The 18316-nt window shown below is 37.3% G+C and overlaps 1 protein-coding gene across 1 annotated transcript in view; it reads right to left on the bottom strand.

The window, feature by feature from the left end:
- Positions 1-18316, bottom strand: part of SCAMP1 (secretory carrier membrane protein 1) — a 102756-nt gene that overhangs the window by 21970 nt on the left and 62470 nt on the right. The window contains exons 7-8 of the mRNA XM_047778164.1: positions 8765-8866; positions 5151-5268 (exon numbers count right to left, since the gene is read on the bottom strand). Coding sequence (XP_047634120.1) covers positions 5151-5268; positions 8765-8866 — 220 coding nt within the window. The remainder of the gene's footprint in view (positions 1-5150; positions 5269-8764; positions 8867-18316) is intronic.

The following is an 18316-nucleotide window of genomic DNA, read 5'->3' as shown; positions in this document are numbered from 1 at the left end:
ATTATTCTGAAATGTAAAATATCACCATTGATAAGTATTTAATTAATGTGGACACGAAGTCTATGAACCATTTTTTAATTTCAGAGAAAAAAACAACCACCAAAATAGGCCCCAAAGGAAATACAATTATGAATTATCTATTTCTTCCTTACTAAGTTATTCTAGCTCTTATACCAATTAAAAGAAGGGGGAAATTTTGGCTGCCCCTGATCATCAACTATGCCTTATTAATTTGTTATATGACCCACTTATTATACCTCCCTCTTAGCCCAAAACTATTAATTTTTTTCTAATAGTTTACTATAAAAAGATGAGCCTGTAAAAAAAAAATACTATTGGAAATAATCTAAAAGAAAATTTTAAAAAATCTATCTGCAAAAGGTAAGTACTAAACTATCCCCTTAACTAGGAAGAGGTACAAGAGACAGATATTCTTGCATTTCAAATACTTTAAATTTGGATTATAAGATGACACTATGGGGGAAACAGAGACACCACAGTGCTCATACTGGGCACTTGAGACACCAATGGTTACTTAACTCCAAATCATAGACTTCAGAATGCCAAAAAATTCTCAAAGTTCTATTTGCTGTAATTGAAATAACCACAGAGCACAGTTTTGCTGGTGCTGGAGACACAGCACAGACTAATAAAAAGCAACTACCCTAGAGCCAAAAGAGCCAATAACTTTTAGAGGGCATTCACTGTTTATGAAAAGCCTGACCCCTAGTGGTTATAAACTATGGCTACATACCCCCAGAGGACTTTTTTTTTTTTTTTTTAATGAACAGTAGTGAGGGATATAGTCAATAATAATAAAATATCTTTGAATGGTAACTACACTTATTGCGATGGTCATTTTGAAACGAATAGAAATATCAGGTCATTGTGCTGTGTACCAGGAACTAACATAGTTATACTTCAAAAACAAACTCAGAGGAAAAGAGATCAGATGTAGCTATGACAGGCGGGGCTATGGGGAGGGGTAAATGGATAAAAGTAGTCATAAGATATATAAGCACTAGAGACAGAATGTACAGCACAATAAATGTAATTCAGTGAAACTGGAAGGGAAGAAAAAAACCAGCCAGTTTTGAGCAAGTGTGGAAAAGAAAAGAGAAAGAAAAATTTGCTGTTTTCATTAGATTTCAATTTCTATCAAAAGAATAAGAGAAATCTCTGTCATTATAAATACAAAAACTGACTCAATTATATTTTGGCTTATATTATCTCCATTTATTGTACTTCATAAAATCAACTCATCTAAACTCCTTACTTCACAGATAAAGAATATGAGATTTGAACCAGGTCTCAAAAGAGGACTTGTAGGTCTTTAACTAGCAAGAGAAGACAAAGCAACCAGAGGTTCAGAGACATAGCGTGAACAAAAACTGAGACAAGGAATGTACATGATGTATTAAAAAAAAAACAAGGGAGTGCCCATTGTGGCTCAGTGGCCAACGAACCCGACTAGTATCCATGAGGATGCGGGTTCAATCCCTGGCCTTGCTCAGTGGGTTAAAAATCTGGAGTTACCATGAGCTGTGGTGTAGGTCACAGATGTGGCTCAGATCCCCATTGCTGTGGCTGTGGTGTGGGCCTGCAGCTACAGCTCTGATTTGACCCCTAGCCTGAGAACCTCCATATGCCACAGATGCGGCCCTAAAAAGACAAAAGACAAAAAATAAATTAATTTAGAAACTTTAAAAATGAGTAGTATATTTTGACTAGAATAGAAAGTCTAGATCCAGGAGTTATAAAAGGTCACTGCCAGCCTGACTACCACAGCCGCCACAATTCCATTCCCCAACTCCAAATCAACTTCAAAAATCTTCACAGTGCTGGGTTTGTTTGTTTAATTTTATGGCTGCACCCAGGGCATTTGGAAGTTCTCAGGTCAGGGATCAAATTAAAGGCAAAGCTGCAACCTATACCACAGCTGGGGCAATGCCCGTGGCCCAGGGATTGAACCTGTGCCTCTGCAGCAACCCAAGCCAATGCAGTCAGATTCTTTTTTTTTTTAAGGGCCATACCCACAGCATATGGAGGTTGCTAGGCTAGGGGTCAAATTGGAGCTGTGGCTGCTAGCCTAAGCTACAGCCACAGCAACGCAGGATCCAAGCTGCGTCTGCAACCTACACCACAGGTTATAGCAAGGCCAGATCTGTAACCCCCTGAGCGAGGCCAGGGATTGAACCTGCGTCCTCATGGATGCTGGTCAGATTCGTTAACTGTTGAGCCATGATGGGAACTCCTGTAGTCAGATTCTTAACACACTGTACCACAGCAGGAACTCCTATTTGGGATTTTTTAGATTAATAGAGTAATTATACATAAAGTGGTCTGAAGGAAGTGGGAGTGGCAGGTATGTGACACAAAAAAATTTCTGGATTAACTGGGGTTGAGAATGGAAAAGAAGAGAAAGATGGAAAAAAGACACTAAGAAAATAACTAGGAAAGTGACCAAAAAAGTAATGGAAGCACTGACAATGTGTTGATATAAAGGCTAATGGAATCACAGGAGAAAGTACTTAGAATCACTTATTTGTAATAGATACTAAATTTTCTTTTTTAAAAAACAGGTTCGTTGAGATAAACTTTGTATACTATATAACTCACCCTTGAAAGAGTACAATTCAAATATCTTTGGCATTTTCATAGTGTTGTGAAAATGTGTGTGTGTGTGTATGCATATATATATATATATATATAAACTTAGAACATTTTTCTCTCTCCCCAAAAAGAAATTCCATAACCATTTGTAGTCACCCTGCACCCCACGCCCAGCTATAGGCAATAACTAATCTACTTTCTGTCTCTATAGATTTGCTTATTTTGGACCTTTCACATAAAGAGAAGCATACAGTATGTGCTGTTAACAAATGTTTCTCGAGTATGAATTAGAACTGGAAGAAGTGCTAGTTCTGAGAAGAGATGGCATTTATGATGCTTTACTGTGAGATGATAGCACCAGTCAAATGGAGATGTAAACAGTCACCTGAAGATGCTTAACTAAACGTGTGTGTAAGCATTACGTCCTTCAACTCCAAGATTCTGGGATGCACAAGCAGGGAGGAATCTAAAACAATGAGGAAGGTTGAAATTCCCAAGGCAAAAAATACTGTATAGCACAAAGAGCAGAGAGCTGACTGCTTTTAAGGAGACCTTACTGAGCCGAACAAAAAGATGAAGGAGAAAGACGAGCCTCAGAGGCAGGAGAATCAGAACACAGTTATAAAGGCTGAGAAGAGGGGCCGCTCATGGCAGAGAAAGCTGCAGAGTTCGAGGAGGAGGAAAATGGAAAAAAAGGCGATAGGATTTGGGAATGTTAGAAAGATGAGTTTCCATAGATATGTCTGTGTAGTTCAAAAAAGAAGCAAAAGCTTTTAAGAGGGAAAACAAAGAGCAAAATATGGACAGAAAGAATACAGCCTAGGTAGGTTTCACAGAATTTTGAAAAGGATTAGAAGCAAATGCACAAGTGAAATACTTCAAAGACCGCAATGTGTTCTTAAGTATAAGGTACAGTTACTTCTACACAATCTCTGTACAAGTTCTCAAGTTACCAGACAATAAAAAATAAAGAAAAAAATGTTTCAAGGACTTCTTGCATGTGAGACCCACCAAAAAGTATCGTTTTAAAATATAGGTGTTATTCTCAGGGTGTCTACATCATGTTGGAACACATGTAAGATATCAAAACAAACACACACAAAAAAACAAAAAAACATGGCCAAGACACAAAATCTTTATGTAAACAAAGAAAAACTTCTTGCCTACTTTACGTAACGATGTTTTTTTAAGGCTGTGAAAACAGCCATGGGAATTCTACAGGAAGAGGCACAGTCACCCCTTAGTATCCATGGGGTATTGGTTCCATGACACCCCTCACCCCCACAGCCATGGATAGCAAAATCTGAGGATGCTCAATTCCCTTATACAAAGTGGCACAGTATTTGCATATAACCTATACACGTCCTCCCCTTATGGATCACTTCCTGAATAAACTACCTGCCCTCGCATCCTTATTGCCTGGAACAGGTGCAGGGCCCCTCAACATCTGTGGACAGAAGCAACCAAGGAAGTACGTGTAATAAAACACCATTATTGTCCAGTGGCTGCACTGCCCTGCACATCCACTTCTATGGAGGCTATTAGATGCAATAAGGATAAAGCAGCAAGTTCTCTCTAGATTACTTATAGTACCTAATACAATGTAAATGTTATGTAGATAGTTATAAAAACAATGTAAATACTACGTTAATAGTTGCCGGAATAGGGCAAATGGAAGTTTCGCCTTTTTGAACTTCCTGAAGGTTTTTTTTCCCTAATGTTTTCAATTCACAGTTGCTCAAAATCAAGGATGTGGAACTTGCAGAAGTGGCGGGACGAGTGCATATCGAAGATAACTGTAGAGCTATACAAAACCAAATTCATGTCATAACCCAGCCTGAATCTGTTACACTCACGTTACACTCTTAGATAAGTAATTTAACGTCTTTAAATTTTACTACAAATAAAATGCACATACCACACAATAGTTTTACCTCTATTTATTAATCAGGCTACTACTACGCTTCATATTAAAAAAAAAAAAAAAAAAAAGGAGTTCCCATTGCAGCACAGTGGAAACGAGTCTGACTAGTAACCATGAGGCCTAGCTCAGTGGGTTAAGGATTCAGCATTTCCGTCAGCTGTGGTGTAGATCTCAGAGGCAGCTCAGACCCAGCACTGCTGTGGCTTAGGTTGGGCAGCTGTTCCCCCCTAGCCTGGGAACTCCCATATGCTGCAGGAATGGCCCTTAAAAAATATTTATATATATATATATATATATATATATATATATATCAGAATATGTAAAAAAAGACAACAAATATTAAAAATGAAGTTGACTCTTCAGTTGATAAAGACTTCAGCTAATAGGATTTTTAAAATATTCCCTCCTTAGCAGAAGTTTAAAGTGTGATGCAATTTTCTAAAATTTATCTATGCCTAACTTTTAATTGTAAAAGGTAATCCTCAGAGAGCAGACTTGCATAAGAACAACAATAAAATGGCTTGAGGTCACACTACATTAAGAGCAAAATGGGAAAATGAGAACTGAACATCAGGTTCACTAAACACATTTACAGACATAAAATTTCACTTACCTTTTTAAACATAACTAGTGAGATGACTGCTGATGCTGTGAAAAGTGCTGCTATGATTATCATCATGATTCCAACCGGAATACTTTGGTTGAGACCAGTAAGGGATGAAATCCAACCACTAAGAGGTTAAAAAAAAAAGAAAGAAAGAAAGAAAAGTAAAATTAGGCAAATAATTCACACTTTTTAAAGATAGCATACTAACACATATTCAGCACTTAAAAGCCAGGCAACATTCAAGCTTTTTACATGCACTAACTCATTTAATTCTCACAACAGCTGCCTAAGATATATCCTGTTTTTCATCCCTATTCCATAGATGAGAAACTGAGTCATTGAGATTATTCAGTAATTTGCCCAAGCTCACACAGCTAATAAAAACAGTATAGTCTGAATTCAAACCCAAACACCAAGATCCAGGGCCTTAAATGTGTACCACATTTTACATTTTTAAGCCTATGACTTCATTATTACTGTTTAAACTTCATTTTAAATTCTGCTTAATTATGTAAGAAAGTATTTGCAAACCACATATTCAGTGGAGAGCTAGCATCTCAAATACACACGCAAATACACAAACTCTTCAAGGCTTAACAGTTTTTTACAGATTTTTATAGTTTTTTTTTTTTTGTCTTTTTGCCATTTCTTGGGCCACTCCCATGGCACATAGAGGTTCCCAGGCTAGGGCACTAATCAGTGCCATAGCCACCAGCCTACGCCAGAGCCACAGCAACGTGAGATCCAAGCCGCGTCTGCAACCTACACTACAGCTCATGGCAAGCTGGATCCTTAAGCCACTGAGCAAGGGCAGGGACCAAACCCACAACCTCATGGTTCCTAGTCGGATTCGTTAACCACTGCGACATGATGGGAACTCCTATAGTATTCTTTTTGTGTGTGTGTGTGTGTGTCTCTTTGTCTTTTTGCCTTTTCTAGGGCCGCACCCACAGCACACGGAGGTTCCCAGGCTAGGGGTCTAATCCAAGCTGTAGCCGCAGGCCTATGCCAGAGCCACAGCAACGCTGGATCCGAGCCGAGTCGGTGACCTACACCACAGCTCACGGCAAGCTGGATCCTTAACCAAATGAACGAGGCCAGGGATTGAACCCGCAACCTCATGGTTCCTAGTCGGATTCATTTCCACTGTGCCATGATAGGAACTCCCAGATTTTTATAGATTTTTAACAGATTTTTTAAAATTAAAAAAATTCAATTAAAAAATGGGCAAAGACATGGAGACATTTCACCAAAAGGATATAAAGATGTCAGATAAGCACATGAAATCATATAAAACATTATGAGTCATTGGGAAAAAAATATTAAAGTCACATTGAGATGTCACTAGACATCTATCAGAATGGCTCAAAAAAAAAAAAAAAAATGACACACCAGATGCTGGTGAAGACGTGGAGGCTGAAATCACTCATGCTTTTATTGGGAATGTAAAATGTTACAGTCATTCAGGAAAATACTGTCAGTTAAAACGAACAAACAAACAACTCAACATGCAACTTCTCTATGAACTAACCATTACACTTCTCTTGGGTATTTATCACAGAGAAATGAAAACACCAAAACTTGCTCATGAATGTTCACAGTGGAATAGAACAAAACTAGAAACAATCCAAGGTCCTTCAGCTGGTGAATGGTTCAACCTTGATCCATCCATACCAAGAATGCTGCTCAGGAATATAAAGGGATGAACTACTGACACAAAAGCCTGGATGAATCTCCAGACTGTTACGCTGAGTGAAATAAGCTGAAGGTTATATACTGTATGGTTCCATTTCTATAACATTCTTGACATAACAAGCAGATTAGTGACCAATGGGGCTAAGAAGGGAAGTGCATGTGTCTATAAAAGGGTAGCATAAAGTCTCCTCCGTGGATGGAAATGTTCTGTATCCTCACTGTATCAATGTCAGGATCCTGTTTTCGATATCACACAAGTTTTATAATACACAAGTTTAACACTTTAGTTTGTAAAAATCTGCCCAATTCCATGAGGACTATCTTACAACAGGTCACCATGTGCGCGCCCTTCCTTGCAGACTCCTGCGCTACTGAGTCACCTCACATGCTGTTATGCTCAGTTTTAACATTTTTTTCTAAGTTTGCGAGAAAAAAGCAAAAAACAAAAAACAAAAACAAAAAACTTGGATTTCAGTAGAATTAATAAAGGGCTGTTAACATAAGCAATGTATTTTTTAAACATTTAAAACATTTCCTTCCCCTCAAATGCTAAAGACTCAATGCTTTTTAAAATAATGAATGCTACTCTTATTAAAAACACCTAAATAAATTCTCTGCATGTATGCATGCCCGTTAGATCTGCAAAGCTATCAGCAGTTGTCTGACTGCCAGTTACTACTCTAATGCAGTGGGAGCATACTAAATTTAAGGCTTCAAATACACACTCGACTGACACGATGACTATAGTCTATGGACACAGTATAACAAGGATGCCTCATATAAGCTTTTAAGCTTAGAAAAACTGAACTATATGCACAGTTATAAGAGAAAAGGAGAGAGGGAGGGATGACTTTATAGATATGTATTCTTCTACATACCATTTCATTCCAGGAATGTTTGATCCAGAGTGTATGAAAAGAGATATAAATCATTTACCTTCTAGCCTGGGTCCCAACTGTCACATTTTCTTTTCTTTCTTTCTTTTTTTTTTTAAAGAGTAGGCTTTATTTTATTTTATTTTTTTGTCTTTTTGCTATTTCTTGGGCCACTCCCGTGGCATATGGAGGTTCCCAGGCTAGGGGTCGAATCGGAGCTGTAGCCACCAGCCTACGCCACAGCCACAGCAACGCGGGATCCGAGCCGCGTCTGCAACCTACACCACAGCTCACGGCAACGCCGGATCGTTAACCCACTGAGCAAGGGCAGGGACCGAACCCGCAACCTCATGGTTCCTAGTCGGATTCGTTAACCACTGCGCCACAACGGGAACTCCCAATTGTCACATTTTCTAACGGTCCTCCATTGAGTCAGCATTTTGTCATGCTGAGAATGATTCTATTGTTTAAAAATATACCCAGGGAGTTCCCACCATGGCTCAGTGGTAACAAACCCAACTAATATCCATGAGGACATGGGTTTGATCCCTGGCCTCACTCCATGGGTTAAGAATCTGCTGTCGGTGTGAGCTGTGGTATAGGTAGCAGATGCAGCTTGGATCTGGCATTGCTGTGGTGCAGGTTGGCAGCTGCAGCTCCAATTCGACTCCTGGCCTGGGAACCTCCATATGCCACAGGTGAGGCCTAAAAAGACACACACACACACACACACGTACGTATATACATCTCCATATATGTGGATGCAGTGACTCCACTCTTCAAAGACGTGTATGTTTCTGTATGAATGCACGTGTGTGTATGAAAACACACATTTGTGTACCTAAAACAGTGCTTTACACATAACAGGTATCCTTTTCCTTAAATTCCTTCAAAGATTAGTGCTTAGAAAATTTTTAAACTGTGTTTTCACTATTTGTCTACTTTTGCTAATCTGACTTTTCTATGTTAAATTTTTTTAGGAAGCCAAAAATTATATTAAGATACTAGATGAACAGATTATAACTACAGTAATTAAAGTAAATGACTTACCAGTTACCCCAATTATGAAATCCTGCCGCCTGGAGTACATGTACAGCAAACTGACAAATGTAGACGAAAAAGAATACAAAGAATCTGAATGAACTGTCACTCCTGTTTTTCAAAAGAAAGGGAGTGGAAGGGAAAAAAAGAGAAAAATATGATCTTTCTCAACACCTTTACATTCACGTGTAGACTGACACTCAAACATGAAAAATATTTTTCTAAAATACCAGTGGCAACTACCCAAAACTTATAAGAAAATAACATAGTAATGTACATAAACTTTGTATCCAAATACCAGATGATGTTGTTACTATTATTCCAACATTGCTTTGTCCTTTTGATTTCCGACTGCACCACAAAACATACTGGCAAAAGAAAAATTATTTTTTTCCTTTTATTTTTATTAAATAGCTTCGCTGAACTAAAATTAAGACACAGTAACCTGCAAGTATTTACAATACACAATTTGGGAAGGAAGGACATAGGTATGTAATTGGAAACCTTCTCTAATAATAGAGAACAGATTCCCAAAGTTTTCTTATGTACCTAGTTAATCCCTCCCGCCTCACCCATTGCTTTCCTTCTGTCACCATGGTTTCATATTTTAAAGTCCTACTTAGATGGGATCATACATTATACACTTTTTTCTTGTCTGCCTTCTTTCATTCAGTAGAGTTATTTTCAGATTCACTCATGTTGTTCCATGTATCAAACGTCTACTCTGTTCCATTTTTCTATTTCTTCTATTTGTTCCCATTTATATCAGTATCACACTATTATGATTACTGAGGTTTTCTAATAAGTCTTTAAATTAGGTAGTCAATCTTACAATTTTTTTCCTTTTTCAAAGTTGTTTTGGCTACTAGGCTATTATATTGCTATATCTTTTAGAATTACCTTGTTCATTTCTATAAAACAACTTGGGATTTTTATTGGGATTGCAGTGCATCTATAGATATATTTTGAAAGAATTCACATAATAATGAGTATCCAATTCATTACCAAAGTATATCTCTCCATTTGTATTTTCTATATAGATGATCATGTAATCTGCGAATAAAGACAGTTTTACTTCTTTATTTCTAATCTGATGCCTTTTGTTTGGTTTTTCTTGCCTGTTTATTCTGGCTAGAATTTCTTCTACGATGTTGAATAGAAATGGTGAAAACGAACATTCTTATTTTGTTCTCGATCTCAGGCAGAAAGCTTTCGGTCTTTCACCATTACGTATGATGTTCACTGTTATAGTTTTTCCTACATGGGCTTGATGAAGTTGAGAAAGTTACCTTTTATTCCAAGTTTACTGGGTACCTTTATCATGACAGTGAGCATTGGATTCTGTCAGATGCTTTTGCTGCATCAAGTAAGATGATCATATGGTTTTTCTATTTTAGTTTGTAAAATGGTGAATTACAATAACTAATTTTCTAATGTTAAATCAATCTTGAATTCTTAGAATAAGCTCTATCCACTTGATCATGACATAGTATCTTTAAACATACTACTGAATTTGTTTGGCAAGATTTTCAGCTGTCCTAGGTTTCCTCCATTTCTGTTTATCACGGCAACCATTTCAACTCTAAAACACATTTTTCTCAAGGTTCTTGACACTTCAACTTACTCCATCACCACATAAAATTGTTTCCTCCGTCAGAAAGCAAAAGAGAAGCCACAGTAATAAGCCTCCTCAGTTTCCTGCTCTCTACAATGACTTTCCGTGTTTATATAGACCAACTTTCCTTACTGATTATCTGTGAGAAGCGAGTCTCCCCTCTCAAAACTCACATTTGCATAAGAAACAGTCCCTCATCATTCCAGTTCCCCACTCACTTATCCCTCCCCTAACACATCGTCACCTCTTCCACTGGGTTCTTCCCTTCACTGTACAAACACAAACACATCTTTCTCATCTTCCAACAGTCTCCCCTTTAACCCTGGCCCCCCAGCCAAACTTCCACCTCCCCGAATGCCCTCCTTCCCAACAACAGCAGCAGTCTCGAAGGAGTGTTCTGCCAAAGAGTTCCTCTACCTTGCCCTTCTCATTCACTTCTCAATCCACTGCAACTTGGCTTATCCTCACATATTCCTCCAGACTTACCTCAAAGTCATGAGCAATCCATGTATTTCCAAACCAAGTTTATCAGGCATCTCTTTCTTTTTTTTTTAATTTTTATTTTTTTTTAATTTTTTAAAAATTTTTTTTGTCTTTTGTTGTTGTTGTTATTGTTGTTGTTGTTGCTATTTCTTGGGCCGCTCCCGCGGCATATGGAGGTTCCCAGGCTAGGGGTTGGATCGGAGCTGTAGCCACCGGCCTACGCCAGAGCCACAGCAACGCGGGATCCGAGCCGCGTCTGCAACCTACACCACAGCTCACGGCAACGCCGGATCGTTAACCCACTGAGCAAGGGCAGGGACTGAACCCGCAACCTCATGGTTCCTAGTCAGATTCGTTAACCACTGCGCCACAATGGGAACTCCTCTTTCTTTTTTTAATGACATTTGACACTGAATATCCTTCTTAAATTCTCTGATCTTGGTATCTGCACTATTCCTCACATTTATTTTTGTCACTTCTCTATAGACTGCTTTTCAGTCTCTTATTCCAAAATCCACTTCCTGTACATCATATTATAAAACGTCTTTTTTTTTAATAGGGGAGCTGCCTAGGAGATTCTCGTATCTTCTAATATTTGAAACCACTGATCACGAGATGAAGTCTAAATAATGTAACCCAGCATATATATTTCTTTGTTACACATATGACCTTGGTTCCAGCTGCTCTAAACTGGAAGAACATGTTTTGCTATCTCAACGCCTTTAATTGTACTCTGCCTAGAATGCCCAACACTGTCCTCTGTCAGCCTGGCAAACATGTAGTCAGCTTTTAAGATGAGTCACTAGGTCCACCCCACTCTAAACAGGACAGTCAAGCTCCACCTCTTAGAAGGAAAAGAATATACAATTATTTGGAAGTCTTTTGTAGGGAATATTTGTCCTTCTGCTTCATTTATTTACTAATCATTTATTTCTATCAGTATAGACTCATGGATATTTATTTTATTCTTGAAGTTAAAATTAAACATTACAATTATTTATTTTGTTTCTCCAATTGTTCCAGCTTTAGCCTTTTAGAATCTGTTTGCCTAAGCACTTGATCTTCATTCATCCTGTATTTTCCCCACTCCAGCCCTAGAATCAGCCATTTTTGCAAAAGAGAAGGCTTTAATAGTTCAAGGATAATGTTTTCTAACGCAATCAGATTTAAAGCAAACGGTTCTACCTTTTATAGTAATTCTATCGGTAATATATTATGCCGAAATTAGTAATTACTTAATCACAAAACTTTGAAAAATTACCAACCATCCCAAAAAAGCAATGACAAAGTCCACAATATAAACACTTTTGAAATTAATATCAAACAGAAACCTCATGTATGCTTCATCTGTCCAGGCCCACCAGATAAACATCACTTTTTTTGGCAGGGGGCACACCCGTGGCATATGGAAGTTCCCAGGCTAGGGGTCACATCAGAGCTGTAGCTGCTGGCCTACACCACAGCCATAGCAATGCCAGATCCGAGCCGTGTCTGCAACTTACACCACAACTCACAGCAATGCCAGATCCTTAACCCACTAAGAAAGGCCAGGGATCAAACCCTCATCTTCATGGATACTAGTCGGGTTTGTTACCACCGAGCCACAAACAGGAACTCCTAAACATCACTTTTTTTTTTTTTTTTTGGTCTTTTCAAGGCCACACCGCAGCACATGGAAGTTCCCAGGCTGGGGGTCAGATCAGAGCTGTAGCTGCTGGCCTACACCGTGGCCAGCCATCCCAGATCCCAGCCGAGTCTGCAACCTATACCACAACTCTCAGCAACTCCGGTTCCTTAACCCACTGAGCAAGGCCAGGGATTGAACCCACATCCTCATGGATCTTAGCCACGGTAGGAACTCCATAAACATCACTTTTAATAATAATTTTTTTCTGTTTTGAAGTATATACTTCTAAAATGTATTTCCATTTCCCCATCCCTGTGATAGAGCATGAAGATTATAACTTAATATTTTCTTTTTTCCTTTTAAAGTTTTTGCTTTATTATCTATGTACCAAGAAACCAGAAGATCAGAGTGGCTAAAATTTTTTATGTAGGGAGTTCCCATCATGGCACAGTGGTTAATGAATCCGACTAGGAACCATGAGGTTGCGGGTTTGATCCTTGGCCTTGCTCGGAAGGTTGAGGATCTGGCGTTGCCGTGAGCTGTTGGTGTAGGTCACAGAGGCGGCTTGGATCCCGCGTTGCAGTGGCTGTGGCGTAGGCTGGCGGCTACAGCTCTGATTTGACCCCTAGCATGGGAACTTCCAGATGCCACAGGAGTGGCCTTAGAAAAGGCAAAAAAAAAAAAAAAAGACCAAAAAAAATTATATATGTAATATATACTTTGAATAAGAGCTTCATAAATAGAATAGCATCTAAAGGCTTCATAACAGCTATTTTAGTTACCTAAGATGGATCTCTCTACGTATTTTCAAAATCGCAGATATATTGTAGAGACTAAAACTGCCTAATAACAGCCTCTAAAAAATCTACTGGAGGGTACAGAATATGTTTTAAAAAATAAGTGGTCCTACTAAAAAGAAAGCATTTCTAAGATATTGCTTTCAAATACAAACAGAAGTAAGTAAAAATTGGTCCACACTTCTCCTTTATATGGACAGCTAGTACATATAAATGCATAGTTAGTATACTAAATTGATGAAATGGCAATGTCCAAGTCTTTGAAAGTTATTTTTTCTACTTTTACTCTTTAAGGAAGCTAAATATCTTTTTCAAGAGACTTTTCTATTTCTGGACAAGGAGACAGTAAGATTCATTTCACTGTACACTCACCATGCTAATATAAATGACTATGCTTAAACACTTCAGATTTCTCTGAGATATAAGTTACTTATCTATCTGGACTCTTACTGCCAAGAGTGCACAAATCTTCCTCCATCTAATCTGTCCAAATTCTTATAAACATAGAATCAAATTCAAAAATTTAAAAGAAAGAATAGGACTATAGTTAGAAAAACACTATCAAGTGATTTAAGCTAAGTAATTTTAAATCGTCATCTGCCTCAGTTTGCAATCAAGTATTTGTGGTATTGTCCACAATTATTCGGAATAAATTCAAACTAAATAATCTTTCATCATCAGAATAACTAAATAATAAAAGCCTCCTACTGCTTGCCATCCTAGCTCTTATAGATCAAAGCCTATTGGAACACTGAATCACAAATAAGCCAGCTGTTTTTGGTTTAATGATTCCAAATAACATACTGCCAAGTTATAGTGCACCTTTATTAAAAAGTTCTTCCCTAGGGAGTTCCCACTGTGGCTCAGGAGGTTGAGGACCTGACACAGTCTCAGTGAAGATGCAGGTTCAATCCCCGGCCTCACTCAGTTGGGTTAAGGACACAGTGTCATCACAAGCTGCAGTGTAGTTCACAGATGTGGCTTTGTTGCCATGGTTGTGGTGCAGATCACAGCAGCACCGATTTGACCCCTGGTCAGGGAACTTTAACATGCCACAGGTGTGGCCATCGAAAGAAAAAGAAAAAAAGAAAAAAGTTCTTCCCTATATTATTAAAAATCTCAAAATATAGATTTAAATGATCTTTATAAAGTTTATTTCACATTACATATCAATATCAGATAACAATTACAACTACGATTTGGGGAAAATAGGGAAGATAAGCTATTTCATTATTTCAAAAGGGCAAAGAGAAATTTTACATTTAACAATGATAAATGGGTACAACTTAACTAAAGTACTAAACTTTTTACCTTTGGTAACTCAGCATGGTAGTTAAAAGCATGTAGCCTTATAAAAAGACTTGGATTTGAACCTAGACTCTCCCAGTTAAAGTTGTGTAACTTCAAGGAAAATGTAGGCTTAATCTTAGATGTTCTATTTGCAAAATGGGAGCAACAGTGGAATCTACTTTTAAATGGGTGAAATAATCATGTAAGGTACTTAGTAGGGAACATACATGTACACAGGTAACAATCAATAAATATTATTTGCTCTGCAATATAGTTTGGCTACAATACTGCACTGCAAATAGTTTGGCTCACCAAAGTAGTATTCTGCTTATATAAGTGACATCTGGCTTAGGATAAGCTCTTAAAAATTTTTGGAATATGGTTAACAACTTTATTACTATCAGAATCAAGTAATATATGAAGTCCCTGATGAAGATGATATAAATGCATTACAATAAAGAGGAACCTAGGAAATACAGCTTCTTTTCTTGCCTTAGTTACTTTGAGATGCAAGACTATCTAAACTAGGCCCATTTTCCCCTTAACAACTTCATGCCAAAATCAATTCATTTTCTAAGAACAGGGTTTCCATAGATAGGGTTTTAAAGGCAGCAGGAGGAACCTGCCCAAATTGTGCATAAAATTTTGCATGTATATTTTTTTTAGAAAGAGGACTCATAGATTTTAGATTCACAATGGAGACTATGACATAAAATTTTTTTAAGACACTCACCAGCCTAAATGAAAAAGCATAGGTCTGGGATGGAAGAGACCCTAGACTTTGTGTTTTGCTAAAAGCAGAGGGGAATAATAAAAAGTTCATATGTAATGAAATTTTAAACTTGAACAATTTTAAACCTAGTCCACATACTGGGTTCAAGCTCTGGATCTATTTCCACACTTAACTAATTTCCTGTTTCATAATAATCAGCTAACATTTCTTCAACGTTATGTGCCAGGAACCATGACAAACACATGCATTACTCTTTTAATGATTTCATTAACCCCATCAGGTAGGCACTAATATTGACTCCACTTTACTGATGAATAAACAGATTTAGAGAGGGTAAGTGATCCAAACACAGAGCTGGTAACAGAAATGCTTTGACCTATCAGTATATCTGTAAAGCTAATATTTTTTGTTGTTGTTTTGTCTTTTTAGGGCCATACCCACAGCATATGGAGGTTCCCAGGCTACGGATCAAATTGGAGCTGCAGCTGCTGGCCTACACCACAGCCATAGCAATACCAGATCTGAGCTGCGTCTGTGACCTACACCACAACTCATGGCAACACTGGATCCTTAACCCACTGAGCGAGGCTAGGGGTTGAACCTGCATCCTCATGGATATTAGTCAGATTCATTACTGCTGAGCCATGAAGGGAACTCTGTAACCATGTGATAAAACAATCTCTAGGAAATTATTTCAATTCCATCTTGTCCAAGAAAGCTAATTATCAATCAATAGAATACCACTACCTAAATTAATTCCAAATGCTCAATGTAGTCTTTCTTATATTAGAAGATTATTTATTTTCTTTCTATTTGTAATAATTTATGTTCTTTAAAATACTCTCTTAAGAGTCAGGGGGGATATACAATAGACAAAATAGTATTTTGTAGCTAAGAGGAAAATAAAAACTAAAATTTTTACTTGATTAAAGATTTTCTTGAGTGACAACTAAAATCTCATAATCAAGTTAACCATTCAATTTAGAAAGCATTGAACAGCTAAAGCCAGCTAGTACTCAACCATTTTCAAAGTACCTTTGAATAAGAAGACAAATTAAAAAATATGTAAATCAACACTGGTTAGACCCTAGGTCACAAACTGTTTTCATCACATTATACAAGACTATGCTCTTATCAAACAGAAAAAATAAGAACCTATTTTTTTCCTCCAAATTTGCTTCTAAGACAAGTTTGTCAACAGAGAATACAGAACAATACTTTGAGTTTTGACGCAGCTAGAATATATTTCATCATTAAGTTAGATAGAAAAGAAAGATAAATAAAGATAAATAGAGAAAAAGAATGTATATATATGTATAACTGGGCCACTTTGCTGTACAGCAGAAATTGACACAACATTGTAAATCAAGTATAATAAAAAAATTTTAAAAAGAAGTCAATATGATTTTGAAAATGGGCAATAAACTTCAACATTTTCCCAAAGAATATACACATATAGCTAATAAGTGAAAATATACACACATAGCTAAAAAGGTGATCAGCATCATTAGTAACTAAGAATATGCAAATTAAAGCTACAATAAAATACTACTATACACCCATGAAAATGGCTATAATAAAAAACACAAATAATAAGAAGTGTTAGGATGACAAGAAATTGGAACACCCAAACAACACTGCTGGTGAGAATGTAAAATGCTACAAACACTTTGGAAAAAAGTTTGGTAGTTTCTCAAAAATTTAAGCCTGCTAAAGAAAAAAAAAGTTGTAACTTGGGAATAACGCTAAGAATCAATCCAACAAAAATAGAAACATATCCACACAAAGACTTGCCACAAATGTTCATAAAAACATTATTCATGAAGCCAAAAACTGAAGAGCCAAATGATGAATGGATATATAAAATGTGGTATAGTTATACAACAGATTACTATTTGGCAGTTTTAAAAAATCACACATATTACAACCTGGATCAACCTCAAAAACATTATACTAAGTAATAAAATAAGCAAAAGACTACTTATTCTATGATTCCATTTCCACGAATTGTCCAGGAAAAGGAAATTTAAGAGACAGACAACAGGGCAGCGGTCGGTAGAAAGGGAGACTGACTGCAAATAGTATCCAGGGAAATTTTGGGGGTGACGAAAAAGTTCCAAAACTGACTGTGGTGATAGTTTCACAACTCCATAAATTTACTTAAAAAAAAAAAAATCACTCACTGTATTGTACCCACAGACTGGGTGAATTTTATCATATGTAAAATACATCTTAGTAAAGCAGTAAAACATTTCCAAGAAATTATAGTATATGATTGTTATTTTTAATTATGGAGGTAAACACCAAAAATGTAAGTCGGGAGCTATAACTACTGGCAGAAAGAGAGGCAGCGGGGATTTTTGCTTGAGTAAAATTATCAAATTTAAGCCTAATGGTTACCTGCGGAGTAGGGAAAGGGGGTCAAGACAGAACTTCAGCAGCACGGCTAATGTTCTATCTCCTATACTGAATAAATAGCAGGTTCACAGTCTTACAGTGTTTCATTATTATGTCTTATAACTTATGTTTCCGATATTCTTTGGTATATATCAAATACATCATCATTTAAAAACAGTGGAGTTCCCATTGCGATGCAGTGTAAACAAATTTGACTAGTATCCATGAGGACGTGGGTTCGATCCCTGGCCTTGATCAATGGCTTAAGGATGTGTGTTGCCATGAGCTGTGGTGTAGGTTGCAGACTCGGCTTGGATCTCATGTTGCTGTGGCTGTGGTGTAGGCCTCGCAGCTGTAGCTCCAATTTGACCCCTAGCCTGGGAACATATGCCACAGGTACGGTGCTAAAAAGCAAAAAAATAAATGTAAAATAAAATGGGGGGGGGCAGTTTTCAAAAATTGTCTTCAAAATTAAAAACAAATAATGGCTCTTCTTCCATTGTGTGAGAATTAAAAATAAAATAAAATAAAATAGTTTTATTTTTAGGATTCAGAGTATGACAGAAAACCACTGTCAAATATATCCTGACCAAGAGCAGCTAGAATAGTAGGATACAAC

This window comes from Phacochoerus africanus, chromosome 4, assembly GCF_016906955.1.
Source record: "Phacochoerus africanus isolate WHEZ1 chromosome 4, ROS_Pafr_v1, whole genome shotgun sequence".
Taxonomy (NCBI): Eukaryota; Metazoa; Chordata; class Mammalia; order Artiodactyla; family Suidae; genus Phacochoerus; species Phacochoerus africanus.
This window is presented reverse-complemented; position numbering and strand designations above follow the sequence as displayed.